The sequence below is a fragment of the Galeopterus variegatus genome, unplaced genomic scaffold, assembly GCF_000696425.1.
Source record: "Galeopterus variegatus unplaced genomic scaffold, G_variegatus-3.0.2 Scaffold733, whole genome shotgun sequence".
Taxonomy (NCBI): domain Eukaryota; kingdom Metazoa; phylum Chordata; class Mammalia; order Dermoptera; family Cynocephalidae; genus Galeopterus; species Galeopterus variegatus.
Window position 1 is genome coordinate 437,709 of NW_007726844.1, and position 14,985 is coordinate 452,693.

The following is a 14,985-nucleotide window of genomic DNA, read 5'->3' on the forward strand; positions in this document are numbered from 1 at the left end:
TCGGCGCTGCTCGCGCTGTCCTCGCACTTCGCGCAGGTGCAGTTCCGCCTGCGCCAGGTGGTGCGCGGGGCACCGGCGGAGCAGCAGCGCCTCCTGCGCGAGCTTGAAGACTTTGCCTTCCGCGGTTGCCCTCATGTCCTGGGTTACGAGGGGCCCGGGGACCCCGCCGGCGACGAAGGCGACGGGCTGCCGGGGGACCGGCCACGGTTGCGGGGCGAGGACCAGGTGAGCGGCTGGGGCCAGTCTGGAGGGATATGGGAATGAGGAGCTGGGTGGGTGGCGATGCTGACGCGGACGGAGGGAGAAACCGTGCAAAGCCGACCCGACTAGGTAAGTGCGTGGGTCGGAGTCAAGGACACTGGAGACGGGTGTGTGGAGCCTGCTGAAGGGCAGGAGGACAGAGATCTGGGAGCCTGAGGGTGAGAGGTGTGCTCTGAAGATGTGGAAAGAGAGATGCAGGTGTGTGATGACGTGAGCCGCGGAGGAGCGGTGAGCGACGTGGGTAATTGCGATGACGACAGAGCAAAACGAAGCAGTGCTGCTCCTGCTTACCTTGCCTTCGCCTCGTAAAGTACCTAAATCCTGAACACTTTTGCTGACCACAAGGTACCTTGGCCATTGGGAAAAAGTTGCACGTGAAAGAAATTCGTGGAAATTGAGATTAAGTCCCTATACGTGCTTTCCCGGAATCTAGGCAAAGTCTAGTCTTTAGACTCTTTTGTCTAGGTGAGAGCTTTGATGAATCTTAGTAATTGAAAAAAAACACAATTTCTGGGCCGGCCCTGTGGCGCACTGCTACAGTGCGCCGCGCTCCCGCCAAGGGTTCGGATCTCACATACAGACCGGCCCCTCACTGGCTGAGCGAGGTGTAGGCGCAACGCCGAGGGTTGCGATCCCGTTGCCGGTCCCGGTCCGGTACGGGCGCGACACTGAGGGTTGCGATCAGTTGCTGGTCACAAAAAAAGACAAAAAGGAAAAAAAAAAAAACAAAAACACAATTTCTGATCATATGAATTTCCTGATGTTGGAATTTTTGAACTCTTCCCCCAGCCTGCTTGATAACTAGGTATTCTGAATGAGGTCCTCTGCTAACTGTGGCAAGATCGACTGAGTTTGTGTACACGAAAAAGTAATAAAACTATGTCCGCCACACACCATTTCCTTATACGCTTTGAATCTCTGGAAGTGCACAGATGTAGATAGCTTGTTGGAGGTGTAGAGACACGCTGCCTTTTCACTTTTTTATTCTTCAAGTTACAGTTCACATATGGCTTTCTTCCCACTCTAATTGGTCTTAGCCAAGATTTATCAGTAGCAGATATTGACTTGTTTATTTTAATCTAAACTGTTTCCTGTGTTTACTGTTCCACCCTCCCCCACAGCTCCTTGCACAGGGAGCAGCTGTCTCACATTGCCCAACTTAAGAACTAGGAAGGATAGAATTACTGTGCCCGGGTCCTGTTCAGGAGTGAACAGCACCAAAGGTCCAGTGTGGTGTGGCACTCTCTTTTCGTTGTTCATTTTCACTTTCCGAAACAGTATACCACTTTTTTAAAAAAAGTAGTGCTTGATCTACCTAATAAGCAGCTAAAATCTTGTGTGCATACATTGACGTGAACAGGCGGTACCAAAGTAGAGGACATCTTTGAACTGAATGATTTATTTCTTACCAGTTCCAAATTTTTTTAAACCAGCATTTTCTTTTATCTCACTTCATACTGGAAATTGTTTCTAAAATTTCCCACCTTGCTCCAGAACTCGTTGTTCTTTCCTATTAAATTTTTTGTCCACACTCCAGCAAATAGCATGCTGTAGCTACCATGGCAAGTGTCAGAGTTCAGCAGACTTAATCATGAAAACAGAATCAGGATTTATGGCTGGTTTCTTCCTTCTTTGGCTTCATAAAGTTGGGATATAATGAAAACAAAGACTATTTCCCGGTTCTTTCTCCTTGGGCTGATTAGACACCTTCCTCCAGTCAGAGTTTATTATTTGGAATTTGTCACTGTACCTACTTCCATTCAGTAACATACAAAAATTGACTGCTGAGAGCTCACCCTACGCCAGGCACTATGCTATGAATTATGGGTTCAAAGTCAAGGCCCTTGCCCTTAAGGAGTTGGTAAACTAGGGGTTACAGAATTCTAAATAAATATAATCATGTGTTGCTTTCATGTTTTTTGTGTTCTATCTAAAAAACTTTTCCCTAATCAAAGGTCAAAAAGATTTTCTTTTACATTTTTTTCCTTTGTAAGTTTTATGAATTTAGCTCTTATATGTGGGTCTAAGATTAGTTTGAGTTTTATTTTTGCATGTGGTATAAGGTAAGTTTTTTGCATAAGGATATCCAGTTCATCCAGCACCCTCTTTTGAAAAGATTGTACTTTCTCCATTGAATTACTTTGGCATCTTTATTGAAATCAATTGACATATATGTGTGGGTCTATTTCTGGATCTTCTTTTCTGGCATACTATCTTAATAACTTTAGGATAGTAATAGCTTTAGAATAAGTCAAATTCTAGGTCATTTGCATTTTCATATAGATTTTAGAATTAACTTTTTTTTTTTTTTGTCTTTTTTTTGTCTTTTTTCGTGTCCGGCAATGGATCGCTACCCTCAGTGTCGCACCCGTACCGGACCAGGACCGGCAACGGGATCGCAACCCTCGGCGTTGCCCCCGCACCTCGCTCAGCCAGTGAGCGGGAATCGGTCTGTATGTGGGATCCGAACCCTCGGCGGGAGCGTCGCCACGCTCCCAAGCGGCGCACTGTAGCAGTGCGCCACCGGGCCAGCCCAGGGGGGGTTCATTCTGAAAAGTGCATCGTTGGGCAATTTTGTCATTGTGTGAACATCATAGAGTGTACTTACACAGGCTTAGATCATCTAGGCTGTATGGTATAGTCCATGGCTCCCAGGCTACAAACCTTTCGAGCATGTTACTGTTCTGAATACTGTAGGCAATTGAAACACAATTAGTATTTGTGTACCTAAACATATCTGAATATAGAAAAGGTACAGTAGGGCTGGCCTGGTGGCGCACTCGGTAGAGTGCGGCGCTTGGGAGCGTGACGGCGCTCCCGCCGAGGGTTCAGATCCCATATAGAGACCGGTCTGCTCACTGTTCGAGCGTGGTGCGGGCGCGAAACCGAGGGTTGCGATCCCGTTGCCGGTCACGAAAAAAGACAAAAAGGAAAAAACAAGAAAAGAAAAGGTACAGTAAAAATATGGTGTTATATTCACATGGGACCACCTTTGTATATGCAGTGTGTCATTACTCAAAACGTCATTAAGCAGCACATAACAATAATGTGACATGAGCTGGAGTAGAAGTGTGTGCAAAATACAGAGGAGGAAATGATTCGTTCTACCTGCAGAAATCAGGGAAACCTTAAAGGAGAGAGGCCTTCACAAAGTGGGGGAGGGGGAGAGAATTCTAAGAAAAAACAACACTTGGAAAGGATTGGAGAGGTAGTATCCTGAGAAAAGGCTTGCATTCCTGTTGAGCAAAGCTAAATAAGGCAAGATTGCTTTATAAATACTTGAACAAAAAGTTAATTTGTTGTTTTTCATTTGTTCTCTCTCATACTTTACTTCTGGAGGGATTGGTAAGTACCATTTTAAGGTTAAATTTAATACCTTGTAGACTTCTAGTTTAAAATGCAGGTTTACCTGTACAAATGATTTGTTATTTATTTATTTATTTTTTGGGGCAGCTGGCCAAAAGGGATCTAAACCCTTGACCTTGGTGTTATAAGGTCATGCTCTAACCAACTAAACTAACCGGCCAGCCTGATTTGCTAGTTTTGCTTTTCATTTTTGACACTCAAGAAGGGCAAGGAAGAACCATTGTGCAAGAATATATTAGCAAGACTTTACCACCCTGAAGAGTTTTTCATAATTTAAATGCGGAAACTACCTGCTGTCCAACAGTGAGAAAAGGAGTTACTGGGCAGGGAAATGTGCCAGATACCGGAAAAAAAAAAAATTTGTTACCTTCCTACCTGTATTACTTGGCTTTTGAGCTTTTTTCACTGCCCCAGATACCTGCGTTTGATTCTTTGGAGTTTGCAGAAGTATCCTGTAATACATTGGAGGGACTTGGAACCTTAAGAAAACTGGTTATGGGTTATAAAGCCTTTCTTAACACCCTTATCCCCAGATTCTCTTGCAAAATTTGGCTGCACAAAGTATTCAGGAGTTGTGCTGTGGTAGTTGACTGTGGAGGATGGCATGTCTAATTTCTGGGAGGCTGACTTAGCTGAGTTGTCTCTACCTTAAATAGACCTTTGGGGGGAAAAACCCATCTTAAAAAGCTCCATTGTATCTATATCCTATTTCCAATGATGGATAGATACTTTTTTTCTAGAAAACACACATTTAATAAATTGCCTGGGTGAAATAATTATTTTTACTTTTGAGCCTATCTTATGAGTTATGCATTGTATTTGGGTTAGTAACGTGCCCTGACTTGAGAGGATTCTTAATGTGTCTTGAGTTTTCCTTTTCCTGTGAAATAGACCCAAGTATTTTCTCATCTTAGAGTGAGCAGGAAAAACACCGTCTGGAAACCCAGCGGGAGAAGCAGAAGGAACTGATACTGCAGCTCAAGACCCAGTTAGATGACCTGGAAACATTTGCGTATCAAGAGGGCAGTTACGACTCCCTGCCACAGTCCGTGGTCTTGGAAAGACAACGGGTGAGCAGATTTCAGAGGCGCCTCTACCACTGCCCAAGGTTAACTTGTCCCTTCCAGTATTCCCAGGACATCCTCTCCCAGCTCAATTCTCCCTTGGCCTTACTGAGAATCCCTTTACTGGCTCAAATCAAAGGGATTTTACTCTTACATAGAACCATTCTTTATTCACACATGGAAAACGACAGGTTCCAAAGTTTCATAATATGATTGAGCTCTTTCTTTTTGGTGGTTATTATTAATAATAGAAGTATTAATATAATAACAGTATTATTTCTTCATTTGGTGATTAAAACTTTTAGTAAAATTAAAAATTTTACTTTGGTGCATCATAAAAGGTAAACTAGTTTTTTCCTGCCACCTACCACTAGTTGATAAATATTCCAGAAATCTAGACTGACTTTAATACTGTATTTATTTAAGTAAGACCTGGGTAGACCTGTAAATCTGCTGGTAGCGATACAACAACAGCCTCTTTTACATGTTTGTCCCTGTGAGGTAGCTGTTTTTCTGGCTGGGGTTATGTTACCTGGATTTCAAATTCTTCCTGATAATGTCACTAGGATATTTTGGTTATAATGTGCACTGATGTTTTGTAGAGATTTTTCTTTAGTTGCCTAGAGTAGGGCAAGAGAGATAAGAACGATTAGAAATTAAGAAAAATTAGTGTGTTTTCTCTTGGGAGCCTTTAGAGAAATGAAGCATGAGGCTTTTTGGATCATCAGCCACTTTGAATTACTCACACTGTTGTTCTCCTGAGTGAAAACTGACTGGCCTGGTAGAAAATTTACAGTGAGTGAAAGGTGCCATTTCTATCAGAGAGAACTGAAGGTTGTTGTTACTCTAAGAGAAGTAGGGAGTCTGTGTCCTCAGCAGAGTTGCATCATTTTCTCTAACAAATTTGGAGGACTGTGTGTTTTTTATTTCCATTTATGGGTGGAAAACAATTAGTTAAGATTCTTCTTCCTAACGCTCTCTCTGAAAATTCCGAAGGGTATGCTCATTGCTTGTGGTCTTGACAGGTGATCATAGATGAGTTAATAAAGAAACTGGACATGAATCTGAATGAGGACATCAGTTCCCTGTCCACTGAAGAGCTTCGTCAACGAGTGGATTCAGCAGTGGCTCAGATTGTCAACCCAGCCCGAGTGAAAGAACAGTTAGTTGAGCAGCTGAAAACTCAGATCCGAGACCTCGAGATGTTCATCAACTTCATCCAAGGTCAGAGTGGATGGGAAGAGAAGGGATGTCATAATAATAGTTATATTTGTTTTTTTCTTTTGAATGGAAAACAAGAACCAATATAATAATTATATTTATTCTGAGTACTAATACCTAAACGTGCCAGTTCTTGATGTACTATTAAGTTTGATCGTTTAGTAAAGGAGCCAGCATAGTAGAGTGAACAGAACATGGGTTTTAGAACCAGACAGTTAAAATCCCAGCTCTGCTACTTATTGGTTTCGTGTTCTTGAGTAGGTTACTTACCTCTTTACTCTTACTCTCCTCACCCATAGAATGATGATTCATGCTTCATTTACTTAGCAAATATTTTTTGAGCAAACTATGCCAGTTATCATTTTACACAAGTAAATTAGGATTTGTAAAATTCTTGTACGTGATAGTCACTGTTAAATACTATTTTTCCTTTAAAAAATCTGCTATAAAGGGGCTAAATAAGTGTCTCCGTTTTGTAACTTCCGATTACAGATGAAGCGGGAAGCCCCTCGCAGACCAGTGATAAATACTGTGAGTGCAAAGCGAGTGGGAAGACAGGATGTGGCTCCACCAGAACAGGCAGCAGCAAACTGCCTGCAGGAAAGAGCAAAAGTAAGTACAGCTTCCAGAATAGGCAGATCTATAGAGGCAGAAAGTAGATTAGCGGTTGCCTAGGATAGGGCTTGAGGATTGGGGAGAAATGGGGAATGAGAAATGCTGTAATGGTACAGGGTTTCTTTTTAAGATGATAAAATGTTCTAAAGTTGATTGTGGTGATGGTTGCACAACTCTAAATATACCAAAAACCACTGAATTGTATATGAAGTATATCTCAATGGAGTTATTATTAACCAATAAATAAATAAAGTCCAGCTATGTCCTGGGTGGCTCTTGCCTTCATGCCAGACCCATACTGTGTGGCTCAGAGACAAGACTTTATCTCATCCGGTGACTTGTTGAATGTATCTCTGTGCCGTTATGGCCTCTCACTCATCAGTGATGAGTCATTGTCTTTTCTAAACAGCAAAGGCAGAAGACCTGAAGAAAGTCCAGGAGACAGGGCTACACCTGATGCGGCGGGCATTAGCGGTGCTCCAGATCTTTGCTGTGAGCCAGTTTGGTTGTGCCACAGGCCAGATCCCTCAAACCCTGTGGCAGAGGGGCCAGGCTGACAGAGACTACTCTCCCTTACTGAAGAGGCTGGAGGTATCAGTAGACAGAGTGAAGCAGCTAGCCTTGAGGCGACAGCCACGTGACAATGTCATCACCTCTGCCAACCTCCAGGACCTCTCCCTGGGAGGCAAGGACGAGCTGACCATGGCTGTGCGGAAGGAGCTGACAGTGGCTGTGAGGGACCTGCTGGCCCATGGACTGTATGCCTCCTCCCCAGGGATGAGCCTTGTCATGGCCCCCATTGCTTGTTTACTGCCAGCCTTCTCCTCGGCCCCTGAGGCCATGCACCCCTGGGAGCTCTTTGTAAAGTACTACCATGCTAAGAATGGCCGTGCTTATGTGGAATCCCCAGCCCGGAAGCTCTCCCAGTCCTTTGCCCTGCCTGTTATGGGAGGCACTGTTGTGACACCCAAACAGGGCCTACTGACAGCCATCCACATAGTGCTGACAGAGCATGACCCTTTTAAGCGCAGCGCAGACTCAGAGTTGAAAGCCTTGATGTGCATGGCACTGAATGAGCAGCGTCTGGTGTCCTGGGTGAACCTCATCTGCAAGTCAGGGTCACTCATTGAGCCCCACTACCAGCCCTGGAGCTATATGGCACACACAGGCTTCGAGAGTGCCCTCAACCTGCTCAGCCGTCTCAGCAGCCTCAAGTTCAGCCTACCTGTAGACCTGGCTGTGCGCCAGCTCAAGAACATCAAAGATGCCTTTTGATGAGAATGCCCTGATCCTAGACCAGTACCTTGCTCAGTAGAGATAGATGTTATTAGTCTCTAGGATAGGAGCAAGGAGTCAGAGAAAGGGATAAAGGCATTTTTCCTAGACCCTGCCTGGGTGGTCAGCCAAATGAGCGCGAAGTCTGTTTTCCTCACCAACTTAGCATCTGGGGAAGATGTGCTGGAGACCCTCTTGTTAAAAAGGTTCTGCCTTGGGCTGGCTGGTTAGCTCAGTTGGTTAGATCACAGCCTTATAAAACAAGGGCATGGGTTTGGATCCCTGTACTGGCCGGCCAAAAAAAAGGTTCTGCCCTAGTGTGTAACCACAGTGTAGATGTGGGCACATGTGTTTGGGCTTATGGGAAGAGAATCAGTCATGGCACACAATGCCCAGCTCATCATGCCATGTCCCATTTTTAGAAAACTTTGGTTACTCTAATAACCATTCTCTTTATGGTTGTGAGTGACAACGTGAGTGAGTTGTTGGTCCCTGAAGACATTCAACTTGAGGCTCCTGTTAGTCAAGTTGGGAGCGGTTTGAGAGTCCTAAGGCCAAAGTTTAAATTCCTTTTATGAATACTAATTACCCTTCTTTCTTACCCCAAGGTCAGGGGAGACTCTGTATATTCCATGGCTGCCTCTAAAACTAGGAATGGGACTATCTGAGAACAGCGTTTCTAAGGGAGTTTACCCAGAAGTTGATTTTAATATAAACTCTTTTTCTTATAGAGGTAATAACTGATATCTTCCTGACAAGGTAGTCCTCCTCTCACGGCATAGACATTGGTCTTTCCATTTATGGGAAATGAGAACCAATGTCTGGTACTATGTCCTCCAGCAAATAAACTTTCCTCTGCGCACCTACCAACAAGACTGACACAGTCTTTTTAGAAGTAAATGTATTCAGGGTGTACTTCTTGAGAGAATCCTTGCCACTCAAGTGGAGTATGTACAGGAATACATATTGGTAACCAGCAACAACTCCTCCTTGGGTTGTGACACACCAGGCACCCCTTGTCCTTGATCCTGGATGATGGAGAAGATCTGATCTTGCAATGGGTACTGGATGATGGAGAAGATCTGATCTTGCAGTGGGGATACACACTACAGCAGATCACTGTTTTACAGACTAGGGGGCTGAGTATTTCATTGTAAAACTGATTCTAGAGTGGTCCTTTTTTTCAGTATTTCAGCCTTTCTAGTTCATATTTCTCATTCAGCTTGTGGTGGATACTGTTCCAGGACTGACCAAAGATGGGCAAAATGTATCACTGCAAACACTACTAATTCAGCATTGTTTTTGTGTATTAAACTCCCAGCTGCACTTTGTTTCTGCACTGTTATGTAGTGCATTTTAACTTTAACTTTTTTCAGGAACATTTTACTTAAGATATATTATTGGTGTTTCATTAAAATTAGTCTGCCTTCCCTGTGAAACAAGATAAGTGTAAAATGTTGTGAAGAATGATACATCTGTGGTTGCTAATAAAATCAATAGTATTTTGTGTACCTTCTCTGCAAAGACCTTCCAGACCCTTGGATTTGGTTAATAAGTCTGTCTTGGCCTTATCAGCCCATCTGATCCAGATCCAGAGAACTGTCTGCTTCCTCTCTGCCTTGCACCCTTGATTAACTCAGCTTTGGTGGTGGTAGTGCTTTTTTTTTTTTTTTTCCTGAACAAATTTACTAAAAAGTGCCCTTGGCATTATCATCTCCTCTTGCCCAGGACTACAGTCCCATCCCAGCAGCACATGTCACCACACATGCCACTTTTGGAATTGGCACTTTCAAATCCGTTTGTCTGGATATTATTTAGGATGGGTGATCATTAGTATAGCCATATGGCACAGCCTTGGGATCAACCCTTTTTCTGATCTTCATAAAAACTAACGTCCATTAAGGCTTTGTGCTAGCATAATGGGAAGTATTCCTGTTTGTGTTAACCTGATTTAATTCTCACTAATTATAAGGTGACACAGTATTATCCCCACCTTACAGTTGGGGAAACTGAACTGGGGCTGGCCAGTTAGCTCAGTTGATTAGAGCATGGTGCTGATAACACCAAGGTCCGGGGTTTGATCCCTGTACTGGCCAGGTGCGAAAAACAAAACAAAAAAAACTGCAGAGAGGTTAAATATTTTGTCCAGGTTTACATGATGATGGAAGAGCTGGAGTCTGAACTCAATTCGCCTGAATCCGAAGCTTATGGTCTTTATACTCTTGTCATGTTACCTCATTATATCATACTGTTTCTAGGTCTTTTGTTCCTATCTCTCCTTTATCCACCCCCTCACTCCACCCTCACTTTGGAGAGGAGGTATTTCCATACCTGCCAGAAATTTCCACTGCCAAAAGACTTAGGCTGCAGGGTGATGGGCAGACAGCCATTGCTCTGCCAAGTTTATGAAACCTAAAGGTGTGTATCAACTGAGACAGTCCCACAAGCATCCCAGCAGTCAGATATCCACGAGGCATTGATATCTGTATTATGACTGAGAACAGAGCTCTGTGCTTGGCTTAGGGTCAGACAGGACAAGGGAGGAGGGGAGTGTCAGTCAACCCAGGTCTAAGGACATACAGGAACAGAATGAAAAAGAGCCACCGATATGTACACAGTGGAAGTTCAGGGTCTGATGTTGCCCAAGTATGATCTGCAAAGCATTGTTAAAGATTACTTTCAGATCCCCATACTGGCCGGCCACTGAGCACCTGCCTGGGCCAATCTAGATGCTCAGGAAAGAGAAAAATGCAGATAGCTGGATCCTACCCCCACAGTTTTTCATTCAGTAATTCTGGGGTGGAACCTGAGAATGTGCATTTCTAACAAGTTCCCAAGTGATGCTGATGCTGGTCTGGAGACCAGACTTTGAGAACTACATATCCAATCTAAGAAATGTTCTATAATAAAGGTAAGTACAGATCAGATTGCTGATGGAGCATAGAGAAGGGAAAGATTAATTCTGCCTGGGAAAATTCTGGAATGGTCTTGAAGGATGGATAGGATTTGAACAAGATCTTGCCTGGCTACTTGGGAAGAAAAAAAGACAAAAGGAACAGACTGAATAAAGGCCCCAGGGATCAGAAGAAGATGGGTCTTCAGAGCCCAAGGGGGTATGTGAAGGGTGGGGAAGTCATAGGATCTTATATGGCAGGAAAGGTAGGAAGGAAAGGAGTGAGAGGTCAAACTTTGGAATAGAAAGCCAACAAAGGATTTCAAGTGGAAAAGTGGTGGACTTATAGTTGTGTTTAGAGCAGTTGCTCAAAGTATCTGTAGGTTATGTGGCTCCACTCCAGACTGGAATTGGAATTTCTTGGGTTCTTTAATAAGCATCCCAAGCAATTCTGCCCCATACAAAAGTTGAAGGAGGGATTGGAGAAGAAAAAGAACCGAGGCCAGATCAATTAGGAAGGAGGTGGGAAAGGATAGAAAAAAAGGAGTAGATTTAAGAGATATGAGACAAAATTCACAGGATTTAGTAATTGTTTCGATTGCAGGGTGTAGGATAAGTCCAAGGTGATAACACACAAGGTTTCAGAATTTGGTTCCTATTTTCAAAGAGAGAAAGTGGAAGAGGCAGAATCCGATAAGGAGGCTGGGAGGAGACCGTGGAGGTGGAAATAGACAGGGTAGTGTGGTGTAGTGGGAAGAGCACTGGGTTGGGAATGGGGAGAGCTTGTTCTGTGCCACCAACTCTGTGATTGCTGTCTAGAACTGTCCTCTCATCTTTAAGTGACAGACCAGTGTAGATGATCTCAGAGGTCTCTTCCAGCTATAAAACACCATTTTCCAAAGTAAAGCAGAAAATATTTTAATTGGATATAGAAATATAACCATAATTTATAAATTATACAAATGTAATTAGGATATACTGGCCAGGTGCTGAAAAAAAAAGAATATATATATATATATATATATATATATATATGTAAAATTATGGTGACAAACCACTGGAATGGGATCCTGAGGGCTACAGGCAAAATTACATCCCATAGAGCCTCATGAAGAGAACTGAGGAAACCCTGATTCCTCCCACATCTTGCCTAAGAAGGATTCTGTAGGTTCTTCAGTGTTCAGATGAGCAAAAACTGTGAGACGGTTTCTCTTTCTCTAGAACTGGGAAGACTTCTCAGGAACCATCTGAAAACACTCTTCCAGTGAGTGATGGGAAATGACTCCATTTGAAAGCCACCTAGGGGGCCAGCCCGTGGCTCAGTCAGGAGAGTGCAGTGCTGATAACACCAAGGCCCCGGGTTCGGATCCCATATAGGGATGGCCGGTTTGCTCACTGGCTGAGCGTGGTGCTGACAACACCAAGTCAAGGGTTAAAATCCCCTTACCGGTCATCTCTTAAAAAAAAAAAACAAAGAAAGAAAGAAAGCCAGCTAGACTTGGGTTCAGACCTAAATCTGAATTCTATTTATGCAATTTCCTCATGTCTAAATGGGAGGAAAATAAGATGCAGAGTTGTGAAGATTAAGCAGGCTGTCGACTTATATGAAGTGCCTAGCATCTTGCCTGGCACAGAGTAGGTGTTTAGAGTAGTAGAGTAGGCACAGTATGGTGACAAGGTAAACAGTACGGGCTCAGGAATTGGACTGCTTATCTGAGTCCCAGCTCCACCACTACTCGCTGTGGACTTTGGGCAAATTAATCTCTCTAAACTAGTTTCTTTTTTTTAAACAAACAAGAATATAGTGCTTTACCATTTACAAGTCTTTCACACACATTCTCACTTGACCTTCATAACAACTCTGTGAAGTAGGCAACACAGATAGTCTTATTTAACAGATGAGGAAAGTGAATCTCAGAGCAGTTAACTGATGTGCCCAAGGTTCTACAGTTAGTAAATAATTTGTATTAATATCAGTCGTTGGCCTAAAAATTCAGCACCCAACCTCCCCTCATACTTGCCATACCTACTTCACAGGGATAATGAAGATAAAATGAGTTCAAGGCTAGAAAAATACTTTGAGGGAATAAAGCACTACATAATTATACCCACAAACTATAATTTTTCACAATACTCGTATATGGCTCATTCCCCTTCTCATCCCAGTGTGTGAACCCAGATTTTATTTTTTATTTTTATTGAATCATAATTGATTATACATATTTTGGTGGTTCAACGTTGACATATGTTGATCAAATCAATATTACTAGCATATATATTATTATAAATCATACTTATTCTTTATGCCCCTTGTCCAATCTCTCCCCATCCTTCTCTCGCTATCCCCTCCCACCTCTGATAACCCTAGATTTCTTCTCTTCTTCTGAAAGAGTAATGGTTACTCTGTTAATTTCTTGCCTAGATGATCTGTCCAATGCTGAGGGCTGTGTTCAGGTCCCCCAATATTATCCTAGAGCAGATGCTTAGTTTGTCACTCTGGAATGGGCTTTGTGGAGAAAGACATCTTCTTTTCTTTGGTCTCTGCTGGTGACTCTCCTTGTGTCAATGTGCTCCAGTGGCTGGTAGACCATCTGCATGGTGGTTGTGGCGTCTAGCCGCTTTCACAGCAGCTGTGGTTATTGTGGTGGCTGTGGTGGGCCACCCACATGGAGGTGATGTTTTTGGTATGCTCCTTTGCACTGGCGGTGTGCCTGGTTGTGGGAGAGGGAGTCTGGTCCCCGGCTCCATTTCTCAGGTCCCCAGGCGGTCCTGAGGTGCTGGCAGTGTGCCTGGGCCGGAACTAATTTTTTGTCCTTTGCTTACATTTAAAATGGGGGAACTTCCTGTGAGGACCAGTACTTGAGTTGTGCAGTTTAGCTAAATTGCTGCTTTGCTGCTGATTCCCTATGGAAGGCTTTTTGTGCAGCTCAGGTTTTAATGGTTGAACTTATAGGTACTTCTGGCTTTCCAGAGACCCAGTACACCTGAGTTGTGTAGAAACTCTGATCTGGACCTGAGTCCTTTCATCAAACCGCACCCCAAGCAATTCTTTATTCCTGACCAGTCTCCTCTGAGTGGTCCTATGCTGACTGGGGAGTAGATCAGCTGTCCTTGCTGTGCCCCACTGTTCCCCTGGTGGGCCCATCTCTCCCACTGCATGCTGCAAACACTTCCCATGAGACGGGCTGTGTGCCGGTCCCTTGCAATGACTTGCCAGCCTCTGAATGGCTCCCCTTTTTCAGTTGTTCTGGCTCCTTGCTCCTATGTGGGTCCACGGGAACCCTATTAGTGGTCTTGCTGTCCTGGGGGCCACCAAGGCCCTCTTCTCCCCTGCAGCCTCCAAGCAACTATATCCAAAGGGCTCAGCTTTTGCCAGCTCCTGCTCCATGTGCTCAGAAGCTCCAGCCTTAAAGTGGCTGCAGCACAAAAATGGTCAGAGCAGTTTTTTCTTTGTCTCATCGTGGCTTTTCCCACCTTCATGCACTCCGTAGGTCTCTCCTCCTCTTCCCCTGAGTTCTAGTGCCCCCACCTTGGCTGTTGTTGCTTTTTTATAGTTGTAAATTGGCTGATTTATGGGAGAGAGTAATGCTGGGGACTGTTTATTATGCCATCTTGACCAGAAGCCCCAGAATTTTATATTGCCTCTGTTCTGCGCTCAACTAAGCAACTAAGTCAGGGGAACAGTGTGATCCTGTTTAAAGTCATATAAATTACAGTCAGGGTAACTGCTATTATTAAGAAAATTGGAAAAACAACACAGAAAAGCCAGTGTGTGATTAGGACCCACTAAAGCACAGAGCAAAGCAAGGCAAGATTATCAGATAGAGCATGATTGCATAGAAGGAAAATGTGGTGTCAGAGTTCAAACTGGCACACATACAATTATCTAAGGCAACGCGGTGGCACAGAAGAGATATTTGTTCCACATTATATAAACAAGAGAGGAAGATTCATAGGAACCTGTGCAAAAGCATCTTATGTCACATGGATCCCTCCAGCTACCTACAGGGAATATAAACAACAGTGTCACTTTCCTTTTAAAGAAGTACTGTACCTGTGCTCATATCCTGGACTAAGCCAAGGAATAGCCACATGCTAAACTTCCTTGGCTAAAATACCCACCCAGTACCATCATTCCTAATCAGACTCATAAACAGAATGCCTTCTAAGGTAATGAATTAGACGTCTGTGTTTAGGTTTTTGTCGGGATTTACTTCGGATTCTCCTTCTTTAAGACTCAAAAAAAAGTCATAATGAGTTTTTATTAGTGACTCTAAGGATATGTGTTTA

General features: G+C 43.6%; 1 protein-coding gene across 1 annotated transcript in view; it reads left to right on the plus strand.

The window, feature by feature from the left end:
- Positions 1-8,863, plus strand: part of RUNDC1 (RUN domain containing 1) — a 9,453-nt gene extending 590 nt beyond the window's left edge. The window contains exons 2-6 of the mRNA XM_008571920.1: positions 3-225; positions 4,542-4,697; positions 5,717-5,915; positions 6,405-6,524; positions 6,937-8,863. Of these exons, the coding sequence (XP_008570142.1) occupies positions 3-225; positions 4,542-4,697; positions 5,717-5,915; positions 6,405-6,524; positions 6,937-7,802 (1,564 nt within the window). The 3' untranslated portion in view covers positions 7,803-8,863. The remainder of the gene's footprint in view (positions 1-2; positions 226-4,541; positions 4,698-5,716; positions 5,916-6,404; positions 6,525-6,936) is intronic.
- Positions 8,864-14,985: the final 6,122 nt, after the last annotated feature.